This window comes from Somniosus microcephalus, chromosome 8 (assembly GCF_052327205.1).
Source record: "Somniosus microcephalus isolate GS21.2 chromosome 8, FLI_Smic_1.0, whole genome shotgun sequence".
Lineage (NCBI taxonomy): Eukaryota > Metazoa > Chordata > Chondrichthyes > Squaliformes > Somniosidae > Somniosus > Somniosus microcephalus.
Genome location: NC_140994.1, coordinates 167,547,785 through 167,569,881, shown reverse-complemented (window position 1 = coordinate 167,569,881; position 22,097 = coordinate 167,547,785). Strand labels below are relative to the sequence as shown.

Below are 22,097 nucleotides of genomic sequence, written 5' to 3'. Positions count from 1 at the left end.
GACACTATCCACGGGTTGTCACACCCTGGCATGAGAGCGTAACAACGACTCATGGCAAAGAAATTCATCTGGAAGGGCATGCATCTCGACATCCGTGACTGGACCAATACCTGCGTGAGTTGCCAGAAGTCCAAGATACAATGCCATGTTAAGGCCCCAGTCGCCACTTTTCTGGTTCCGGAGCGTCGATTCGACCATGTGCACGTGGACCTGGTTGGTCCTCTCCCTTCCTCTCGCGGGTACACTCACCTCCTCACTGTGGTAGACCGCACCACCAGGTGGCCAGAGGCAATTCCTTTGGTTGCCACCACAGCGGCAGACGTCTCCAGAGCCTTCATCTCGTCGTGGGTAGCTCGGTTCGGGGTACCGGCTGACATCTCCTCCAACCGGGGGCCTCAATTTACCTCTGAGCTTTGGAACGCCGTAGCTCAAGGTTTGGGCACCAAGCTTCATCGTACCACCGCCTACCATCCACAAGCGAACGGTCTGTGTGAAAGATTCCACAGGTCCCTTAAAGCCACACTGTGTGCTAGTCTCCGTGGGCCTAGTTGGGTGGACAGGCTCCCTTGGGTGCTGCTAGGTCTTCGCACGGCGCCTAAGGACGACCTGCATTCTTCTTCAGCAGAGCTGGTTTACGGCCAACCACTCAGAGTGCCTGGCAATTTTCTTCCTCCTCACACGGAACCCTGGTCTCCAGCTCAGCAGCTCGTCAGCCACCAGGAAGCGGCTAGGAATTTCATCCCAGTGCCTACGTCGCATCATGACCTGCAGCGCTCCCATGTCCCGGTGGATCTTAAGAGCGCAGAATACGTGTTCATTCGGCAGGATGCTCGCAAAAACCCGCTCAAACCGCCTTACACAGGTCCGTTCTGCGTCATCTCGTCAGGTGACAAGTCCTTCACAGTCGACGTTGGCGTTAAGCCTGACCAGATCTCCATCAACCGGTTGAAACCGGCGCATCTGGATCTGAGCGAACCAGTCGTCACCGCTCAGCCGCCTCGTCGTGGTCGTCCACCGTCGACTGCCGGTCCAGTACAGCCACAGTCATCCGTCGAGTTGCCAGTGCCCGCCTCACCGGGTCGACCACAGCCGACCTCTTCTTCTCCTCCGCCTGCGGCGTCATCCCAACCACAGCCAATGGCCAGTTCATCTTCTAGCGCTCCGTTCCAGCTGCCAGGGTATCGCAGTCGGTTGGACAGACTCATCAGACCCCCTTCTCGCCTTACCTTCTCTGTTAAAAGCAATTCTGGGGGGGGCACATGTGGCGGAACCACCAGAGGATTATGGACAATTGTATATAATTCCTTTTACAGCAATGTAGTACAGCTGGGGGCTGCACTTATGTATCTGTTAACTGTACTAGGGCTTCTTTCCTGTACTCCGCGTGATGACGTCATGCCGTCCGTCATGTGATCTCTCAACAGCGGGAAGAACGTGATGACGTCATGACGTCAGAGCTCGGAACCTTCTAGCAGTTGAGCTCGGAACCTGCTAGCAGTTGAGCTCGGAACCTGCTAGCAGTTGAGCTCGGAACCTTCTAGCAGTTCCAGAGAGGCTTTCAAGCAGACCAGACCTTATTTGCATTGTATCCTAGTTTCCTGTACAGCTTCGTTTGTTCATTAAATTTTATTGTTTTTGATTTTCTGAGTCGATCTCAATTCTTCGGCTAGGAACCCCAGTTCCAACAGTGGCACGTTTTCATGGGTTAAATGAAATGTCTCCAGCCTACTTCCACCTCTGTAACATCACTCGCCTCTGCCCCTGCCACAGCCCATCGGCCGCTGAAACCTTCATTCACACCTTAGTCACCTCCAAACTCAGTATTCCAATGCGCTTCTGGCTGGCCTCCCATCTCACACCCTCCATAACCTTCAGGTCATCCAAAACTCTGCTGCCCAAAACTTATCCTGCACCAAGTCCCACTCACCCATCACCTCTGTCCTTGCTGATCTATGCTTCAAATTTAAATTCCACATCCTCGTATTTAAATTCCTTCATGGCCTTGCAACTCCGCAACTCTGCAACCCTCTCCAATCCTAACACCCCCTGCCCCCAGAACACTCCATTCCTCTGACTCTTGTGCATCCCTCTCACCCTTCACCCCACCATTGACGGCTATGCCGTCAGCTGTCTAGACCCCAATTTCAACCTCATTCTCTTCCTTTAGGGCCCTCATTACAAACCACCTCTTTGACCAAGAATTAAGAGGTTAAGACCAAATATTGGATCCAGATCCCAGGCTCACTGTATTTTGGGGAAATAGACCTCCAGTCAAACTAACAGAGTGCCCATCTCGTGATCTCAAAAAACTTACGGATGACGAAGGACATTCAGATGATCTTAATTCATCCGTATAGAACAACCAGACACTCCCCCCATTGCTGCATCTAGTTGTTTCTTAAATGATTCTAGGATTTTCACCTTCACCACTCTGCCAAGATGTCCATTCCAAGTGTTGATCATACTCTGCATGAAAAGCTTCCTGATATCAGCCCTAAAGTTACTTTTTACTAATCTGAACCTGTGTCCCCTTCTCCTACTCCCACAGTTGAATTAGTATTCCAGTTTATCTAGTGTGTCCCTATTGTCTGCTATTACTGACATCCTCATACAATTTCTATAGTTCATATCCAAAAACTTATATGACATGGCTTCAACTTTCCAAATTTTTATGATTCATGATGAATGAAAAGCAACTCAAAACACTACAGGGTAGATTTTCATCTTCACCACCTGGGCAGTAATCTGGTGGAGCAAATCATCCGCCTTTTTATAGAATTTGTCTCATTTTCATTCCATTGATTTTAATTAGATTAAAATCGCGTGGGTTCTACAAAGGGCAGGCAATTTTCTCCACCAAATTACCATCCAGGCCGTGAAGATGAAAATATACCCTTACACCTACAACATTCCTCCTCATAGGACTGCTCCTGGGCCTGGCCAAAGATGCCATTAACTGGTCCAGGCAGTGGGTGGTCGAGGGGGTCGTTCGGCCTGCCTGCCTCTCTTCTGCGGCCATGTTCGCGCCCGGGTGGCCCTGGAGATGGAGCACGCGGTGTCCACCGGCACACTCGAGGCCTTCCGCGACCAGTGGGCACCGTGGGGACTGAAGTGCATTATCACCACCGAGAACCAAATTTTAATTTAAGTTGTTAAGTTTTATTAGTTATAGTATTTTTTGTTTAAGTGTGCATCAAAAGAGTACACTTACAACATTATGGTGAAAATGCCTACCAAACACCACAGCAAAATCACCCCAAACACTGTAGCTAAAATACTCCCTAAACACTACAGCAGAAACAGTAGGTGAAAACACCCCAAAACACTACAGCAGAAACAGTAGGTGAAAACACCCCAAAACACTACAGCAGCAACAGTAGGTGAAAACGCCCCAAAACACTACAGCAGAAACAGTAGGTGAAAACACCCCAAAACACTACAGCAAAAACACTCCAGTTAAAACACCAAGTGAAAACAACCTCTGTAGTAAAAATGTGTATTTATATAGCGCCTTTAATGTAATATAACATCCCAAGGCGCTCACAGGAGCATTCTTAAACAAAATTTGACACCTAGCCACAGTGGTAGGTCTTAAGGAGCATCTTAAAGGGGGAGAGAGAAGTGGAGTGGTTTAGGGAGGTAATGCCAGATATAGGGCCTCGGCAGCGGAAGGCATTTAAATTGGAGCTGTGCAAGAGGCCAGAATTGGAGGAGTGTAAAGATCTCGAAGGGCTGTAGGGGCGGAGGAGGTTACGGAGACAGTGTGGGATGAGGCCATGGAGGGATTTGAACAGGAGGATGAAAATTTTAAAATCGAGGCAATGCCAGACTGGGAGCCAATGTATGTCAGTGAGTACAGGGCAGATGGGTGAACGGGTACTTGGTGCGAGTTAGGATACAGGCAGCAGAGTTTTGAATGAGATCAAGTCTATCAAGGGTAGAAAATAGGAGTAAAAACACGCTTAAGCACCACATTAATATAGCACCGCAATCCCCCCCGAAAAAATACACTGCCTTAAAGCGAGCCAAGCATTGCCCCAAACAAACGACGCGCGGCTCCTTTAAGGAGCTGGAGGTAAAGGCGAGGACAGTACATCGGGTTGTTGATGAGTGTCGGGACGCACGGTGGTGCGTGTGACGTACCGTCTGTCGCTCGCGCGCGGGGAAAGGAGGGGCGGAGGAGCCGCGGGGACGCGCGCCCGGGGAAGGGAGCGGACCGAATCGAACCGCGGGGCTGCGCGCATGGGGCGAGGAGGCGCAGCCGCGGGGACGCGCCCGCACGGGGTGGGGGAGGCGGAGCCGCGGGGACGCGCACGCAGGGAGGGAGGCGGAGCGCAGGGAGGGAGGCGAGCGCAGGGAGGGAGGCGGAGCCGCGGGGACGGCTGAGCGAGCCAGTGCCGGACGGGGCTGCGGGCGTCAGTTGGTCTGTTGTAAAAGTGACAACAGTTCACCCATGGGAGGTTGTGTGGGCTCTCACCATGACTCCTCGGGCAGTTTAAACGAGAATTCAGACGGCACAGGGGGTAAGAAAAAGGCCAGTCTTTGTTTACTGTCGAACCCCTCCTCCTCCTGCTCATCCTTCCTCAAGTTGTGTGTTTTTTATATATAATTGAGTTGGGTCGGTGTTTCTCTGGCGGTGAGCACTGTGTGTTAAAAGTCTGAGTGTGGGCCTTACACTCGCTTCTTGCCACCCCCCCGGCCCGGGTGGCTGGTTAGCCTCGCAGTCCTTTCCCGTTAGCCCGGGGCAGTCGTCGAAGAATGCGGCTCCCACCGAGCCACCACTGCCATTGCTCGGATCGCATTGGGTTTCCCCTCGCTCATTCTCGCGTCTCCTCCTCTCTGCAGCTCCGTGGAAAAGGCTGCAGCTGATGCTGGCACTCTAGAGGGATGCTTCCCCCATCGAGGATGGGATCCGGGTTCTGTCGCTGGAAGCCCAGCTTCTTCTGCCTTTGTCTCTCACCGGCCCAGATTACGGTTCCTTTTCTTATTTGACCAAAAATCAGCATAGTTTGATAGCAGATCGAGATATTCTTAACATTATTTAGAGATTCAGTTGAAGGTTTCACAATTTGGTGTATTGTTAATCTGAGACGCTAATCTTGATTTAAATACTGTCTTCCCTTTGTTCTCCTTTTGTTCTTTTCTATTAATTTGATATCTTTGTAATGTTTACAGTTTGATATGGATTTTTAAAGTTTGATTATACGGTAACTATTATCTTTTTTCATACATACGTCTTTTTATTAAGTACAATTTAAACTATAAAGTTGGGTCGTACAACCCCTGAACACATCGCAGACCAAGCAGTGATGCTATTCTCAGCCGGAGCCTGACTTGATTATTTGGGCATCTTGTGAACAGTGTTGCATGTGTCTTGAAGTTTGAAAATAAAAACAGGACTGCTTTTTCCTTTTTTTAATGAACTTGTATAAGAAAGTAATTTCAGTATTGCATGTAATTTAACTACCTTTTGATGTTTTGCCTTAGCCAAGCCATCAATCTTCCAAAAAGATCTGTCCTTCAGTTTATGTTTGCGGGATTGAAATGTCATTAGAATGACACGATTTATATTTTGCTTTTTTTAAAGAAAGGATGGCAAACTATTTTTCATGGATAGCAAAAGTAGCCTGTAAATGTATCTATATCTAGAGAACAGGCTGTTTTGGTATGCTGCACAACTAACTTGTAAGTTTTCAGATTGCTGATTTTTGAATGAAGAAAGGAAATGTATGCTCAACAGTTTTAAATGAAAGGTGCTGTTGGACAGCTGCATTATTCTTACTCTTGTTTTCTAGGAAAAAAAATATATATAGTAATACTTCTGTCACCTTTCACCACCAACCGCTTCCCACCCTGAAAAATGCCTTCTGGCACTTGGCCCAGCTTTAGCTGTGAGTGTGCAATGGCCTATTTTCTGTGTGCTGTTGATGCCATTCAGTGATGCAAAGAATTGATCGAGGCTATTTTCCTCCTTGCCTTCATGATGAAGAGTTCCACCCCAGCAAAATGCTTCATCTCAGCCTAGGTGAGAACTGGTAAAGTCTGACTAATAAAGGTAACGGATCTTAAATGAACAAAGTTGGGATCTGAACTCAACAAGGCCATGATTGGAAGCTCCGGCTAATATATTTGAATTGAATGCAGAACCATTCATAGTGTGTAGTTTTCTCTCTATTGTAGTAATTCTGAACGCTAGTGGTAGTGCTGCCATGTCACCGGTTCCTTTTGTTTAAAATGTTACTTCTGAAAAAGATACTTCTGCACTTGCACCTCCACCTCTTCCCACCCCCCAGCAATCTTATCCATTTGGTGAGGATTTTTGTTTGGGTGGGTAAGAACTTTCATTATATCCACTCAAATATGGTAGTCAGGTCTTACTTCAGTGCAGCGTTGTCACATATTCTGCAACTTATTAAGTTCAGGCTGCAACAGATGATGTGCTAGCATGCTTCCAAAATTATTGCAACTGCATGTGTGAAGGGCCAGAATTCCCACATAATCTCCTTCCTCGTGGGTAGATGGACAAAAATGCGCATCCAGTTTTTTTATTACTGGTGGTTACTTGTGTGTTTTTTGCTTGTTCTTCCTCTTGGTCATTGATTTCTTTAATGGACAGTAACCGTTGGGGTATTTGTCTACACAGAAACGGGTACAGCAAATGTAGATTTTTTTTTGAGGGAGCTCATATTTTGAGAAAATTCAAACGACTTTTTTTTCAATAAAGAATGTTATGGTAAGTGCTGTTAATATAGCTAGATTCAAATTAGTTTTAATACTGTGTTTGAATATAGTTGCAGAGAAGTATGAAGATAGGAGAGGAAGGAATTTATGGTTGAGTGACGGGAAGCTTGACAAAAAATGAGATGGTCTTGAGATGAGGTAGTCACTTTTTTCATATTCACAGGAGGAATTCTACCTGGTTTGTTTTTGGAGACTTGATACAACAACTGAGCACATTTATTTTCAAAAGAAATATTTTAGTTCATATGATTTATTGCTGCATCTGAGGCGTCATAAATTGAGGGGACTGCTCTTTTTCCGCTTAGACGCAATAATTTATGGAGGAAGCACTTTAACTTTAACAATGGGCTGCAATTTGTGGTTGGAGGCATACCTCCCCAGTATGCCTCTGACCCGGAAAAAAAATACAAACCTACCTGCTGGCGTCCAGGCTTCGGAGACTTTGGGTCCTGGACCGGCAGGCATATGCCTGCATAAAGGCCCACAGATCCTAGGGATGCAGGTGGTTCGGAAGCATCCCTGAGATCACATGGGCCAGATCCTCCCATCAGAAAGGAGGATTCCATTGCTGTCATTTCCAAACAGCATCCTCTATTGACAAGCAATGGAGTCTCCAAATAATTTAAAGAATTTACACAATTTTATTAAAAATAAATGTTCCCATTTTCACATTTAATTAAAAATCTCTTTAATGAAGCATTTACAATAAAAATGTAATTTTTTGAAAAATAATTTTAAATATTTTAATCCAGGCCAAAATTTACATAAACTAATTTTAAACGTTTGTGGATTTTTTTTTTACTTTTAATTTAACATTTATATTGACCCTTATGCTGTTGAAAGCAGGCCCTATGCCTACTTTTCCCAGGTGTAAGGGTTTCGTGGGCATTTGTTGGGCAAATAGCCCAATAGCATGCGGAAACCCGGAACTTACGAGGCCTTTTGCAAGGCTTACAATGGTGTGCGCACGTTCCAGTATTGCTTCTAGTCCTGAGAGATTTTGTTTTAGTAGTTCATTCATTGTGAAGCACTTTGGGATGGCAGGAGGATATAACGGCAAGCTGTTTAAATGCTGCTTTCTTCTCTTGTCACCGGGGCACATAGGGTCTGATGAAAGGGTGGAACTGAAAGAAATCAGTATTTGTAGGGAAATGGTGTTAGGAAAAATGATGGGACTGAAGGCCGATTAAATCCCCAGGGCCTGATAATCTACATCCCAGGGTACTTAAGGAAGTGGCCCGAGAAATAGTAGATGCATTGCTGGTCATCTTCCAGAACTCGATAGACTCTGGAACAGTACCCATGGATTGGAGGGTAGCTAATGTTACCCCACTATTCAAAAAAGGTGGTAGAGAAAAAGCGGGGAATTATAGACCGGTAAGCCTGACATCGGTAGTGGGGAAAATGTTGGAGTCCATTATAAAAGATGTAATAGCAGAGCACTTGGAAGGCAGTGACAGGATCGGACAAAGTCAACATGGATTTACAAAAGGTAAATCATGCTTGACTAATCTACTGGAATTTTTTGAGGATGTAACTGGTAAAATAGATAAGGGAGAACCAGTGGATGTGGCACATTTGGACTTTCAGAAGGCTTTCGATAAGGTCCCACATAAGAGATTAGCGTGCAAAATTAAGGCACATGGGATTGGGGGCAAGGTATTGACTTGGATAGAGAACTGGTTGGCGGACAGAAAGCAAAGAGTTGGAATAAACGAGTCGTTTTCCGAGTGGCAGGCAATGACTAGTGGGGTACCGCAAGGATCGGTCCTAGGACCCCAACTGTTCACAATATATATTAATGATCTGGACGAGGGAATTGGATGTAATATCTCCAAATTTGCAGACGAGAGAAAGCTGGGTGGGAGGGTATGCTGTGAGGAGGATGTTGTGAAACTCCAGTACGATTTGGACAGGTTGGGTGATTGGGCAGAAACATGGCAAATGCATTATAATGTGGATAAATTGGTGGCAAAAACAGGAAGGCAGATTATTATTTGAATGGCAATAGATTGGGAGAAGGGGAAGTGCAAAGAGACCTGGGTGTTCTTGTGCACCAGTCGCTGAAGGTAAGCATGCAGGTGCAGCAGGCAGTTAAGAAGGCAAATGGTATGTTGGCCTTCGTAGCAAGAGGGTTCGAGTACAGGAACAAGGATGTCTTGCTACAGTTGTACAGGGCCTTGGTGAGACCGCACCTTGAGTATTGTGTGCAGTTTTGGTCGCCTCACCTGAGGAAAGATGTTCTTGCCATGGAAGGAGTGTAGCGAAGATTCACCAGGCTGATACCTAGGATGGCAGGAATGACGTACGAGGAGAGATTGTGTCGATTGGGCTTATACTCACTGGAGTTTAGAAGATTGAGAGGGGATCTCATCGAAACCTATAAAATTCTGTCAGGCCTGGACAGACTAGATGCAGGAAGGATGTTTCTGATGGCCGGGGAGTCCAGAACCAGGGATCATAGTTTAAGGATAAGGGGTAAGCCATTTAGGACTGAAATGAGGAGGAATTTCTTCACCCAGAGAGTGGTGAACCTGTGGAATTCTCTGCCACAGAGGGCGGTGGAGGCCAGTTCATTAAATATATTCAAGAAAGAGTTGGATATATTTCTTGAGGCTAAAGGGATCAAGGGATATGGGGAGAAGGCAGGGACAGGGTACTGAATTTGGATGATCAGCCATGATCGCATTGACTGGCGGAGCAGGCTCGAAGGGCCGAATGGCCTACTCCTGCTCCTATTTTCTATGTTTCTATGTTTCATCTCGTTTATTTGGTCATGTTACCCGTAGTCCTACAGACTTAATTTCGAACATTGAGGTATTCCATGCATCGGGGAGGTAAATTCAAATTTCAAATCCAGGACATCACTGATTGTTTGATCTGGTTGTGTCCAGTAGATATTTGACATTCTGATTAAATATGCTACTAAAGATTCAAAAAGAATTTGAATTAACATAGGCAAATCTAGGAATGCAGGGGTAGTAGTAAACAGCTTGGAAGGCAGAGCAAATATGTAACGGCACAAGGGAGTAGGGCAAGGCTGAATGGCATTTATTTTAATGCAAGGAGTCTTGCGAATAAGGTGGATGAACTGAAGGTGTTGATGAACACATAGGAGTATGATATTGTTGCTATCATGGAGACATAGTTGAGGGAGGGGCAAGACTGGCAGCTCAATATTCCGGGGTATAGAATCTTCAGGCGAGACAGAGGGGGGGGGGGGGGGTAAAAGAGGAGGGGGTGTCACAATAGTAATTAAGGAGTCAATTACTGTTGTAATGAGGGATGATATGTTAACAGGTTCCTCTAATGAGGCCATATGGGTCGAACTTAAAAACAAAAAGGGGGCAAGCACTTTGCTGGGAGTGTACTATAGGCCCCCAAACAGTCAGGGGGAGATAGAGGAACAGATATGTAAGCAAATATCAGAGAAGTGTGCAAATAATAGGGTAATAATAATGGGGGATTTCAACTTCCCCAATATTAACTGGGATAGTCAGTGTGAAAGGCTTAGAGGGTGCAGAATTCTTAAAGTGCATCCAGGAGAGCTTTTTGAGCCAGCATGTAGAAAGTCCTACAAGAGAGGAGGCGGTACTGGACCTAAGTCTAGGGAATGTGGCCGGGCAAGTGGTAGAAGTGTTAGTAGGTGAGCACTTCGGTGACAGTGACCATAATTCGGTGAGATTTAAGGTAGTCAAGGAAAAGGACAAGGGTGGACCGGAAATAAGGGTTCTAAATTGGGGGAAGGCCGATTTTAATATGATAAGGCAGGATCTGGCCAATGTGGACTGGGATCAGCTACTTGATGGAAAATCCACATCGGAGCAATGGGAGTCTTTCAGAAAGGCAATTGAGAGAGTACAATGTCAACATGTTCCTGTAAAGGTCAAGGGTGGGACCAACAAGCCCAGGGAACCTTGGATGTCAAGGGATATATGAGAATGGATTAGGAAAAAAAGGGGGGCTTTTTGCAAATACAAAGGACTAAAGACAGAGGAAGCCCTAGAGGAGTATAAAAAGTGCAGGGGGATACTTAAAAAAGAAATTAGGAGAGCAAGGAGGGAACCATGAAATAACACTGGCGAGCAAAATAAAGGAAAATCCTGAAGTGTTTTATAAGTATATTAAGGGCAAGAGGATAACTAGGGAAAGAGTAGGGCCCATTAGGGACCAAAGTGGCAAGCTGTGTGTAGAGCCAGAAGATGTAGGTGGGGTTTTAAATGAATTTTTTGCATCTGTGTTCACCATGGAGAAGGACGATGTGGACATAGAAATCGGCCAGGGGGACTGTGATATACTTGAACATATTAGCATCGAGAGGGAGGAGGTATTAGCGGTTTTAGCAGGCTTAAAAGTGGATAAATCCCTAGGCCCGGACGAGATGTATCCCAGGCTGCTATGTGAGGCAAAGGAGATTGCAGGGGCTCTGACACAAATTTTCAGAACCTCTCTGGCCACAGGGGATGTGCCAGAGGACTGGAGAACAGCTAACGTAGTACCATTATTCAAGAAGGGTAGTAGGGATAAACCAGGGAATTACAGGCCAGTGAGCCTAACATCAGTGGTTGGGAAATTACTGGAAAAAATTCTGAGGGACAGAATTAGTCTCCACTTGGAGAGGCAAGGATTAATTAGGGATAGCCAGCATGGCTTTATCAAGGGAAGATCATGCCTGACAAATTTGATTGAATTTTTCGGACGGGTGACTAGGTGTGTGGATGAGGGTAGTGCAGTGGATGTGGTTTACATGGATTTCAGTAAGGCTTTCGATAAAGTCCCGCACAGGAGACTGGTCAAGAAGGTAAGAGCCCATGGGATCCAGGGTGCCTTGGCACATTGGATCCAAAACTGGCTTAGTGGCAGAAGGCAGAGGGTGATGGTCGAAGGTTGTTTTTGTGACTGGAAGCCTGTGTTCAGTGGTGTACTGCAGGGATCGGTGCTGGGTCCCTTGCTGTTTGTGGTCTACATTGAATGATTTGGATGCGAATGTAAAAGGTATGATCAGTAAGTTCGCAGATGACATGAAAATTGGTGGGGTGGTAAATAGCGAGGAGGGAAGCCTAAGGCTACAGGACGATATAGATGGGTTGGTCAGATGGGCGGAACAGTGGCAAATGGAATTTAACCCTGAAAAGTGTGAGGTGATGCATTTTGGAGGGACTAACAAGGCAAGGGAATACACAAAGAATGGTAAGACCCTTGGAAAGACAGAGGATCAGAGGGACCTTGGTGTGCATGTACATAGATCCCTGAAGGCAGCAGAACAGGTGGTTAAAAAGGCATATGGGATACTTGCCTTCATTAGCCGAGGCATAGAATATAAGAGCAGGGAGGTTATGATGGAGCTGTACAAAACGCTGGTAAGGCCACAGTTGGAATACTGTGTGCAGTTCTGGTCGCCACACTATAGGAAGGATGTGATTGCCTTGGAGAGGGTGCAGAGGAGATTTACCAGGATGTTACCTGGGCTGGAGCGCTTCAGCTACGAAGAAAGACTGGACAGGCTGGGTTTGTTTTCCTTGGAGCAGAGAAGGCTGAGGGGGGACCTGATTGAGGTATACAAAATTATGAGGGGCATAGATAGGGTAGATAGAAAGGAATTTTTCCCCTTAGTAGAGGGGTCAATAACAAGGGGCCATAGATTCAAGGTAAGGGGCAGGAGGTTTAGAGGGGATTTGAGGAAAAACTTTTTCACCCAGAGGGTGGTTGGAATCTGGAACTCACTGCCTGAAAGGGTGGTAGATGTAGTGTATGTAACCGTTCTACCTTTAAGAGAACTATTTTAGGTGTTGCACTACTTTATCTTGGCTGCGGTATACTGTAATACCGGTGGTGACCACACCGGTATATAAGTGCTGTGTAATGAGTGATTGGGCAGATTCGCCCTGACCTTCGAATAGTAAAGTCCTGTTAAAGTTTACTCTTGTAGTCTGTGTAATAATTTGCAATATAACACACAGATTTTACAGTGGCGACGAGTTCGATCTTACCCTGCGGCAGCGATACAGCCGAAGCAGTTAACGAGCGTCAAGAAGAGGCATCCGCCCTCGTCGTTCTGCTGAGAGAAGACTCGAGTCTGCAGAGCAAGGAAGAAGGAAGAATTCAGACACGAAGCCTTCCATCAGCAACAGGCAGTGATCGTCCCTTCTGTCACGGTGGTGAGTGAGCCGAGCAGCCACGAGAAGCAAGTCGGCCACGTTGACTGAGTAGGGGGGAAATAAAAAGAAACGGAGGATAAGGGCGGTGAACTCGACCACGGTCGGGGGAAAGGAGCCGGACAGAAGTCGGGGCCAGAGACGCTGAGACTGGGGCAGCGTAGGGCACGGAAGCCGCGGTACAAGCGGGAACGCAGCCGGTGTGAGAGACCGGGCTACAAGCGGGAACGCAGCCGGTGTGAGAGACCGGGCTACAAGCGGGCTGGAAGACGCAACAGCGTCGTGAGACAGCTCGACCGCGACCGGCGAAAAAGGCCGGGCAGCTACCGAGGCCGTGAGGCGCTGCGACCGGGATCGTAAGGCGCGGGAAGAAATAAAAAAATAATAAATAAATAAAGCCGCGGAGAACTCAGCCGCAGCCGGGGGAGGAAAGGACCGGACTGCGAGACGGCTGGGAGGCGCGATTGGAAGCCGCTGAGGGAGAGACAGAGCCCGAGCGAGCGGGAGAGACAGAGCCCGAGCGAGGGGGAACGGGACCGAGCGAGGGAGACCGAGCAAGATTCCGCCCAGCAGCTGGAACTGTTCGCCGCCAACGGGTTGTCCCCAGCGCCGGTTGCCCTGCCGAGAAAAGGGAACAAGGAACTCACTGAAGCCGGCGCGCAGGCTGCGAACCCCGAAAGCCAGCGGTCGTCGCCCGAGAGCAAAGCTTACCCCTCCCGCCAGGGGAAGAAACGCGGGAAGCCGCCAGTAGGCGGGGAAGAAGACAGGAACGGGTAACCGCCATTTTGGAAGTGGGCGGGGAAGAAGACAAGCGCGGGAAACCGCCATTTTTGGAAAAAAAAAGTAACGAACAAATTCGTTGTTGTTTCTCAGAAAGATAGTGAAGATGCCTAAGCATGGTAACATCAATGACTTCGATTCCGAGGTGGAAGATTGGGCCACGTATGTAGAACGCATCGAGATATATTGTGAGGCCAATAAAATAGCAGATGATGATAAAGCTCTAACCTTACTAAACTCAATGGGGGCGAAGACATACGGGCTATTGAAGCATCTTCTATCACCAGCTAAACCGGCGGATCAGACTTTCGCTAATATTGTTGCTGTCCTGAAGGATCATTTGAACCCCACGCCGCTGATGTTGGCGGAACGATTCAAATTTTATGCGAGAACACAACGGAAAGAGGAAAGCAACGCGGAATACTTGGTTGAACTGTGTAGATTAGCGAAATACTGTCAGTTTGGGGAAAATCTGACAGAGGCATTGAGAGACAAGTTCGTGTGCGGGTTGTCGAAGGAAGGAACACAAAAGCGACTGCTAGAAGAGAATGATCTTACACTTGATAAGGCTGTCCTTATTGCAGCATCGCACGAAGCCGCAGCGAGAGGCACTGCAGAAATGCAGCTGAAGGCAGCGGTACTCAGCGTGGATCAAATGACTTCGGGTACAACGAAATGTTACCGTTGTGGGAAGACAACACACGACCAGAACCAATGCTGGTTTAAAAACCAGGAATGTAGAAAATGTGGCAAGCTTGGTCACATAGCTAAAGTATGCCGGTCAGGAAAGAAGACCAGCAACAAAAAAAAGTCACCGCAGGAAAAGTACAGCAAGGTACACAAGGTGGCTGAGAAGAGTTCGGATGAACAGAATTCGGATTCAGACCCAAACGGCCAGGAACTGGGTAGTCTGAGAATTCACAATGTGAGTAAGGAAGCTGACCTACAAACTATCTGGGTCATGCTAAAAATAGCCGGAGTCCAAGTAAAAATGGAATTGGACACAGGATCAGCCCTAACAGTCATAAATCGAAGGGATTACAACCGGCTATTCTCACATATACCCTTGAGAGATACCAAGATCGTACTGCAGACATACACGGGGCATAAAGTATACCCCATCGGAAAGATAAAAGCCAAGATAAAGTAGTGCAACACCTAAAATAGTTCTCTTAAAGGTGGACGGTTACATACAATAGTTCTCTTAAAGGTAGAACGGTTACATACACTACAATCCTCCCTTTTTAGCTTACAACATACTTATTCCCCATTAAACATTAAAAGTCAAGGTGAGAGACAAGGGCAAAGAACACCAAGGAATGGACTTATATGTACTACCTGAGGGAGGTCCACCACTTCTGGGACGGGAGTGGATCAGGGAAATAAACATGGAATGGCACTACCTAAAAGCAATAATGAGTGAGAACTCGGTGAAGACAATCAGCTCAGACTCTGAAACGGATGACGATAAGACCAGCCCAGGTGCGAAAGACAAGTCTAAAATGGACTTGCTGACTAAGGTTGGAAAAACGAAGGAGTGCATAAATGCTTATGTTTCAGAACAGAATTCCACTGAACAACAACATAGTTTGACAGAGAATTCTGAGTCTGTCCAGTTTACAGACATGCACAATTCTGAGGAACACCGGGCTCGAACTCAACTCCATTTCAAATTACAACAGCAATTAGAACAATTGAGTTGCCGTCTTGAGCAAGAGATGAAAGCAATGAAAAAGTTCTTTGACACAGAGTGGGAGAATCTGGAAAGACAACAGAAGCAGCTGATGGAGAAAAGGGAGCAGGAGCACACAAACCGTCTGCGCGAGGAGGCCAAACGAATCAAAGCTGATTCGGTTTCTGAAGGTGCGTGCTCTAATCTGGTGGAGCAAGATGTTCAGCAACTGAAGGCGCTTGTTAGCAGGTTGCAGGCAGAAAAGGCTGATTTGGTTGCCATGAATTCCGAGCTCCTACTGAAGTTGGGTGCAGCATCACCGGACAATTCATTTGTGGAAATTCGAATGGTGGAGGCTGCGGATGATGGCGAAGTAGAAACAGCAAAGGAGCCCCAGGGCAAGGTTATAAACATCCCTGCAGCTACTGGGAAATGGATGATGTCAGAAGAGTTAACGGTCAGCCAACTCCTTCATATGCTGAGGGACAAGACTCTGAAATGGGAACAATTTGAACATGAGCTTAAATCTTCAAAGGAGAGGGGTTTGGAGCTCTCGTTATTGAAATAGCTGAGGTTGCAACACAGACTGAGAAGATGGCAGCAGAGCAACCCTTGGATGCCAAAAGTACGCTGACTCACGTCAATGTTGAACAACAGAATGCTGAAACAACTGCTCCAGTAGAGGGATTGAATAATACGATCAATCAATCTCCGAATGAAGTTGAAGTATTGAAATCACGAATGAGGTCATTAGTAAAAGACTTGCAGGAAGCCCAGAAAAAGCTGGAGGAAGCTGAACACATGAAGAAGTCTCTTCAGGAGAGATGTCTGGAATTGGAACAAAAGCTGACTAACGTCCAGCTGGGCATGGAGGAAATAAAAGACCCTCTCGCTGGCCTAGCTCAGGACGACACCGATTATTACCACGTCCTGTTGAACGACACCGAATATAACGATGACCTGTTCTGCCCAGCTTGTGGGGAAATCTTCCGAAGTGCAAAAACCCTGAAGAATCACAAAGTCTAAAACACCGGGAGATGGTGGCACTGCTAAGGCAACAGGAGAAAGAGGAGGAGGAACTGTGCATGCGGCTGGCAGCGGAGCACAGAGAGTCTCCAAGAAGCAGGAAAGGAAAAGACGAAACAGAAGAAGATGACCCATCTGAACCATTATCACCCCTACCAGATCACGCACGTGGTCCCTCCGAACAGAACCAAATCAGTTTGGAAGTAGAAAAACTTCCCAAGGTACTCAAGCTTTTAGAAGTCAGCAATGCTGGTTCAGAAGTGACGGAAGTTCAAGCTGTTAAGTCCAGTGAAGGACTATTGGATGAGTCACCCCAGCAAAGTGAACCGACTACACCATCGGGAACTGCTACACCACCGAGGCGTTGTCCAGACCGAGTCAAGAAGCACAGGAGGCGCCTCCACAGAGACTGAATCTGTGAACTGTTTCCGCAGAGACTACATCTGTGAACTGTTTTTACATGAAGTTGGATATATGTTATGATGTTATGTTTAATGGGGAATAAGTATGTTGTAAGCTAAAAAGGGAGGATTGTAGTGTATGTAACCGTCCACCTTTAAGAGAACTATTTTAGGTGTTGCACTACTTTATCTTGGCTGCGGTATACTGTAATACCGGTGGTGACCACACCGGTATATAAGTGCTGTGTAATGAGTGATTGGGCCGATTCGCCCTGACCTTCGAATAGTAAAGTCCTGTTAAAGTTTACTCTTGTAGTCTGTGTAATAATTTGCAATATAACACACAGATTTTACGGTAGAGGCAGGAACCCTCACAACATTCAAGAAGCATTTGGATGAGCACTTGAAATGCCATAGCATACAAGGCTACGGACCAAATGCTGGAAAATGGGATTAGATTAGACGGGGCTTGATGGCCGGCGCGGACACGATGGGCCGAAGGGCCTCTTTCTGTGCTGTTTAACTCTATGACTCTATGACATGTCACTATCAATGTCCAGACAATATGCCAAAGTAATTTTTTAAAAAGTTAATAGAATACTGTGATATAGTACCAAAATAGTAAGCGTAAGTGCACATTAGTTATGCTAACAGTTTACACTCATTGGTTTTGCTAACTACACCAGAAAAAGATGTACTCGTCTTTCTAATGCTCCATGGATAGCAAGCTGGTTCCAAAACACAGAGTAGGTGTTAAAGACAGTTACTCAGACTGGCAGAAGGTGGGAAGTGGTGTTCCACAGGGATCGGTGTTGGGACCACAGCTTTTCACCATTTACATAAATAATTTAGACTCGGAAATCGGAAGTACAATTTCAAAATTTGTGGATGACAAGTATGATTTGGACAGGTTGGGTGATTGGGCAAATGCATGTCAGATGCAGTATAGTGTGGATAAATGTGAGGTTATCCACTTTGGTGGCAAGACCGATTTATTATCTGAACGGCAATCGATTGGGAAAGGGGGAAGTGCAACGAGACTTGGGTGTCCTTGTGCACCAGTCGCTGAAAGTAAGCATGCAGGTGCAGCAGGCGGTTAAGAAGGCAAATGGTATGTTGGCCTTCATAGCGAGAGGATTCGAGTACAGCAGCAAGGATGTCTGGCTGCAGTTGTACAGGGGCTTGGTGAGACCACACCTTGAGTATTGTGTGCAGTTTTGATCCCCTTATCTGAGGAAAGATCTTCTTACCATGGAGGGAGTGCAGCGAAGATTCACCAGACTGATACCTGGGATGGCAGGAATGATGTATGAAGAGAGATTGGGTCAATTAGGCTTATATTCGCTAGAGTTTAGAAGAATGAGAGGGGATCTCATTGAAACTTATAAAATTCTAACGGGACTAGACAGACTAGATGCAGGAAGGATGTTCCTGATTTCGGGGGAGTCCAGAACCAGGGGTCACAGTCTAAGTCTAAGGATAAGGGGTAAGTCTTAGGACAGAGATGAGGAGGAATTTATTAACCCAGAGAGTGGTGAACCTGTGGAATTCTCTACCACAGAAGGCAGTTGAGGCCAATTCATTAAATATATTCAAGAAGGAGTTAGATATATTTCTTAAGGCTAAAGGGATATGGGGAGAAAGCAGGGACAGGGTACTGAATTTGGATGATCAGCCATGATCTCATTAAATGGCAGAACAGGCTCGAGGGGCTAAATGGCCTACTCCTGCTCCTATCTTCTATGTTTCTATGACACCAAATCCAGGGTTATAGTTAATAATGAGGAAGACTGAAGCATTCACAACCATCTTTAGCCAGAAGTGCTGAGTGGATGATCCATCTTGGCCTCCTCTTGGGGTCTACAGCATCACAGAAGCCAGTCTTCAGATAATTCGATTCACTCCACGTGATATCAAGAAATGGCTGAGCACACTTGAAACAGCAAAGGCAATGGGCCCCGACAATTTCCCGGCTGTACTGCTGAAGACTTGTGCTCCCGCACAAGCCACGCCTCTAGCCAAGATGTTCCAGTACAGCTACAATACTGGCATCTACCTGACAAAGTTGAAAATAGCCCAGGTATGTCCTGTCCACAAAAAGCAGGACAAATCCAATTTGGCCAATTACCATCCTATCCGCCTATTCTCAATCATCAACAAAGTGATGGAAGGTGTTGTCAACAGTGCTATCAAGTGGCACTTACTCACCAATAACCTGATAACTAATGCCCAGTTTGGGTTCTGCCAGGATCACTCGGTGCCAGACTTCATTACAGCCTTGGTCCAAACATGGACAATGAGGTGCGCGTGACTGCTCTTGACATCCAGGTAGCATTTGACCGAGTGTGGCACGAAGGAGCCCTAGTAAAATTGAAGTCAGTGGGGATCAGGGAAAACTCTCCACTGGCTGGAGTCATACCTAGCACAAAGTTAGATGGTTGTGATTGTTAGGGGTCAATCATCTCAGCCCCAGGACATCAAATCAAATCAAATCAACTTTTATTGTCATTGTTAGTGCACAAGTGCAGTACAACGAAATGTAGGCTTGCGGCTCCCGAGAGTGTACATTTAGATTAAGACATTTAAACATTCAACATACATTTGGCTTGTAATACATTAACATAAACATAACCATAATAAAGTGCATTGGCAGATGTGCAGGCTTTAGAGTTTATTTGTGGAGTTCAGTAGGATGACAGCCCTGGGAAAGAAGCTGTTCCTAAATCTGGTCGTATGCGAATGCATCTGTAGCGTCTCCCAGATGGCAGGAGGGCGAACAGACTGTGGCTGGGGTGGGTAGGGTCTTTGATGATGGACCGTGACCTCCGTAAACAGTGTTTCTGGTATATGTGCTCTATGGTCGGTAGCCGGGTGCCGGTAATGCGTTGGGCAGTTTTGACTACCCGCTGCAGGGCTTTCCGGTCATAGTAGCTACAGCTGCCATACCATACTGTGATACAGTTTGTCAGGATGCTCTCGATTGTGCAGCGGTAAAAGTTAGAGAGGATCAGGGGTGACAGGTTACATCCCTTCAGCCTCCTTAGGAAATATAGGCGCTGCTGGGCCTTCTTCACCAGAGAGGAGGTATTGAGGGACCAGGGGAGGTCTTCCATGATGTGGACTCCGAGGAACTTAAAGCTTTCCACCACAGCCCCATTGATGTGGATGGGGGGATGGCTTCTGCCTTTAGACTTCCTGAAGTCCACAATGATTTCTTTGGTTTTCTTGATGTTAAGGGCCAGGTTGTTATCGGCGCACCACTTCACGAGATGCTGGACCTCCTCCCTGTAGGCTGACTCACCATTGTTGGTGATCTGGCCTACTACCGTGGTATCATCCGCAAACTTGATGATGGTGTTGGAACCATGAACAGCCACACAGTCGTGGGTGAAGAGGGAGTAGAGGAGGGGGCTCAGCACACATCCTTGTGGGGCCCCCATGTTCAGGGTCGGGGGCGGGGAGGTGTGGTTACCTAATTTGACAGACTGGGGTCTGTTAGGAAGTCCAGGGTCCAGTTGCAGAGGGAAGTGTTCAGGCCAAGAGTTTGGAGTTTGGTGGCCAGCTTGTTGGGGACGATAGTGTTGAATGCTGAGCTGTAGGCTATGAACAGCATTCTGATGTAGGTCTCCTTACCATCTAAGTGATTCAGTGCCGAGTGTAGAGCAGTTGTGATTGCATCCTCCGTTGATCTGTTGCAGGAGTTCCTCAGGACAGTGTTCTAGGCCCAATCATCTTCAGCTGCTTCATCAATAACCTTCCCTCCATCATAAGGTCAGAAGTGGGGATGTTCGCTGATGATTGCAGTGTTCAATGCCATTCGCAATTCCTCAGATAATGAAGCAGTCAATGCCCACATACAGCAAAACCTGGGCAACATCCAGGCTTGGGCTGAAAAGTGGCAAATAACATTTACACCACACAAGTGCCAGGCAATGACTATCTCCAACAAAAGAGACTAACCACTGCCCCTTGACATTCAACAGCATTACCATTGTCAAATCCCCCACCATCAACATCCTGGGAGCCACCATTGACCAGAAACTTAACTAGACCCATCACATAAATACTGTGGCTACAAGAGCAGGTCAGAGGCTGGGTGTTCTATGGGAAGTGACTCACCTCCTGACTCCAATAGGGGTACACATTCACAAATCATTAAAAGTAGCAATGCAAGTTAACAAGGCTATAACACATGCAAACAAAACAATGGTGTTTATTTCTAGAGAAATATAATTGAAAAGCAGGGAAGCTGTGTTACACTTGTATAGAACCTTGGTTAGACCACATTTGGAGTACTGTGTACAGTTCTGGTCTCCATATTACCAAAAGGATATCGAGACACTGAAGAAGGTACAGAAAAGATTTACAGGGATAATACCAGAGCTGAGAGGTTATAACTATCTGGAAAGACTGAACAGGCTGGAGTTCTTTTCTCTAGAAAAGAGAAGACTGAGGGGTGACCTGATACAGGTTTTTAAATTCTGATGGGGTTCTGTAGGGTAGACATAGAGATGATGTTTCCACTTGTGAGGGAGTCCAAAACTAGGGACCATAAACATAAGATAGTCACTAATAAATCCAATAAAGAATTCAGGAGAAACTTCTTTACCCAGAGAGTGGTTAGAATGTGGAACGTGCTACCACATAGAATGATACAGCAGAGAAGGAAGCCATTTGACCCATCATGCCTGTGCTGTCTCTTTGGTAGAGCTATCCAATTATTCTCACTCCCCTGCTCTTTCCCCATAGCCTAATATTTTTTTCCCCTTCAAGTATTTATCGAATTCACTTTTGAAAGTTAGTAATGAATCTGCTTTCACCACCCTTTCAGGCAGTGCATTCCAGATCGCAACAACATGGAGTCGTTGAGGCAAATTGCATCGATGCCTTGATGGGGAAGCTAGATAAGAACATGAGTGAAAGGAATAGAAGGATATGCAGATAGGGTTAGATGAAGTAGGGTGGGAGGAGACTTGTGAGGAACATCCAACACCGGCACAGACTAGTTGGACTGAATGGCCTGTTTCTGTGCTGTCAATTCTATGTAAGTAATGCTAAGACTGACCAAGTGTGAAGGGCATGGACTATAATTAAAAATTGAAAAAAATGCTTATTTGTGTGCGTGTATATGTGTATGTATATAGTGTATATATAACAAATATAGACACACATGTACATGCTTATGTATATACACTTTTTTCTCTCACTGTGTATAGAGAGATTTGTGACACACAGTGTCTGTGTATATTTATACGTAAATGTGTATTAAATCATAATGCACTACATACATTACGATTTAAGCATATGGGCACATGATATTTG

The 22,097-nt window shown here is 46.3% G+C and overlaps 1 protein-coding gene across 8 annotated transcripts in view; it reads left to right on the top strand.

Annotated features, from left to right (window-relative positions):
- The first annotated feature begins 4,361 nt into the window (after nucleotides 1-4,361).
- Nucleotides 4,362-22,097, top strand: part of ubtd2 (ubiquitin domain containing 2) — a 93,518-nt gene continuing 75,782 nt past the window's right edge. For 2 of the 8 annotated variants that reach the window (XM_085995338.1, XM_085995335.1), the window contains exons 1-3: nucleotides 4,433-4,523; nucleotides 5,176-5,207; nucleotides 5,796-6,025. In XM_085995338.1, coding sequence (XP_085851464.1) covers nucleotides 5,941-6,025 — 85 coding nt within the window. In that variant the 5' untranslated portion in view covers nucleotides 4,433-4,523; nucleotides 5,176-5,207; nucleotides 5,796-5,940. Of the gene's footprint in view, nucleotides 4,524-5,175; nucleotides 5,208-5,795; nucleotides 6,026-22,097 lie in introns of all 8 variants that reach the window. The other 6 variants (XM_085995343.1, XM_085995340.1, XM_085995336.1 and 3 more) reach the window with 5 other exon arrangements.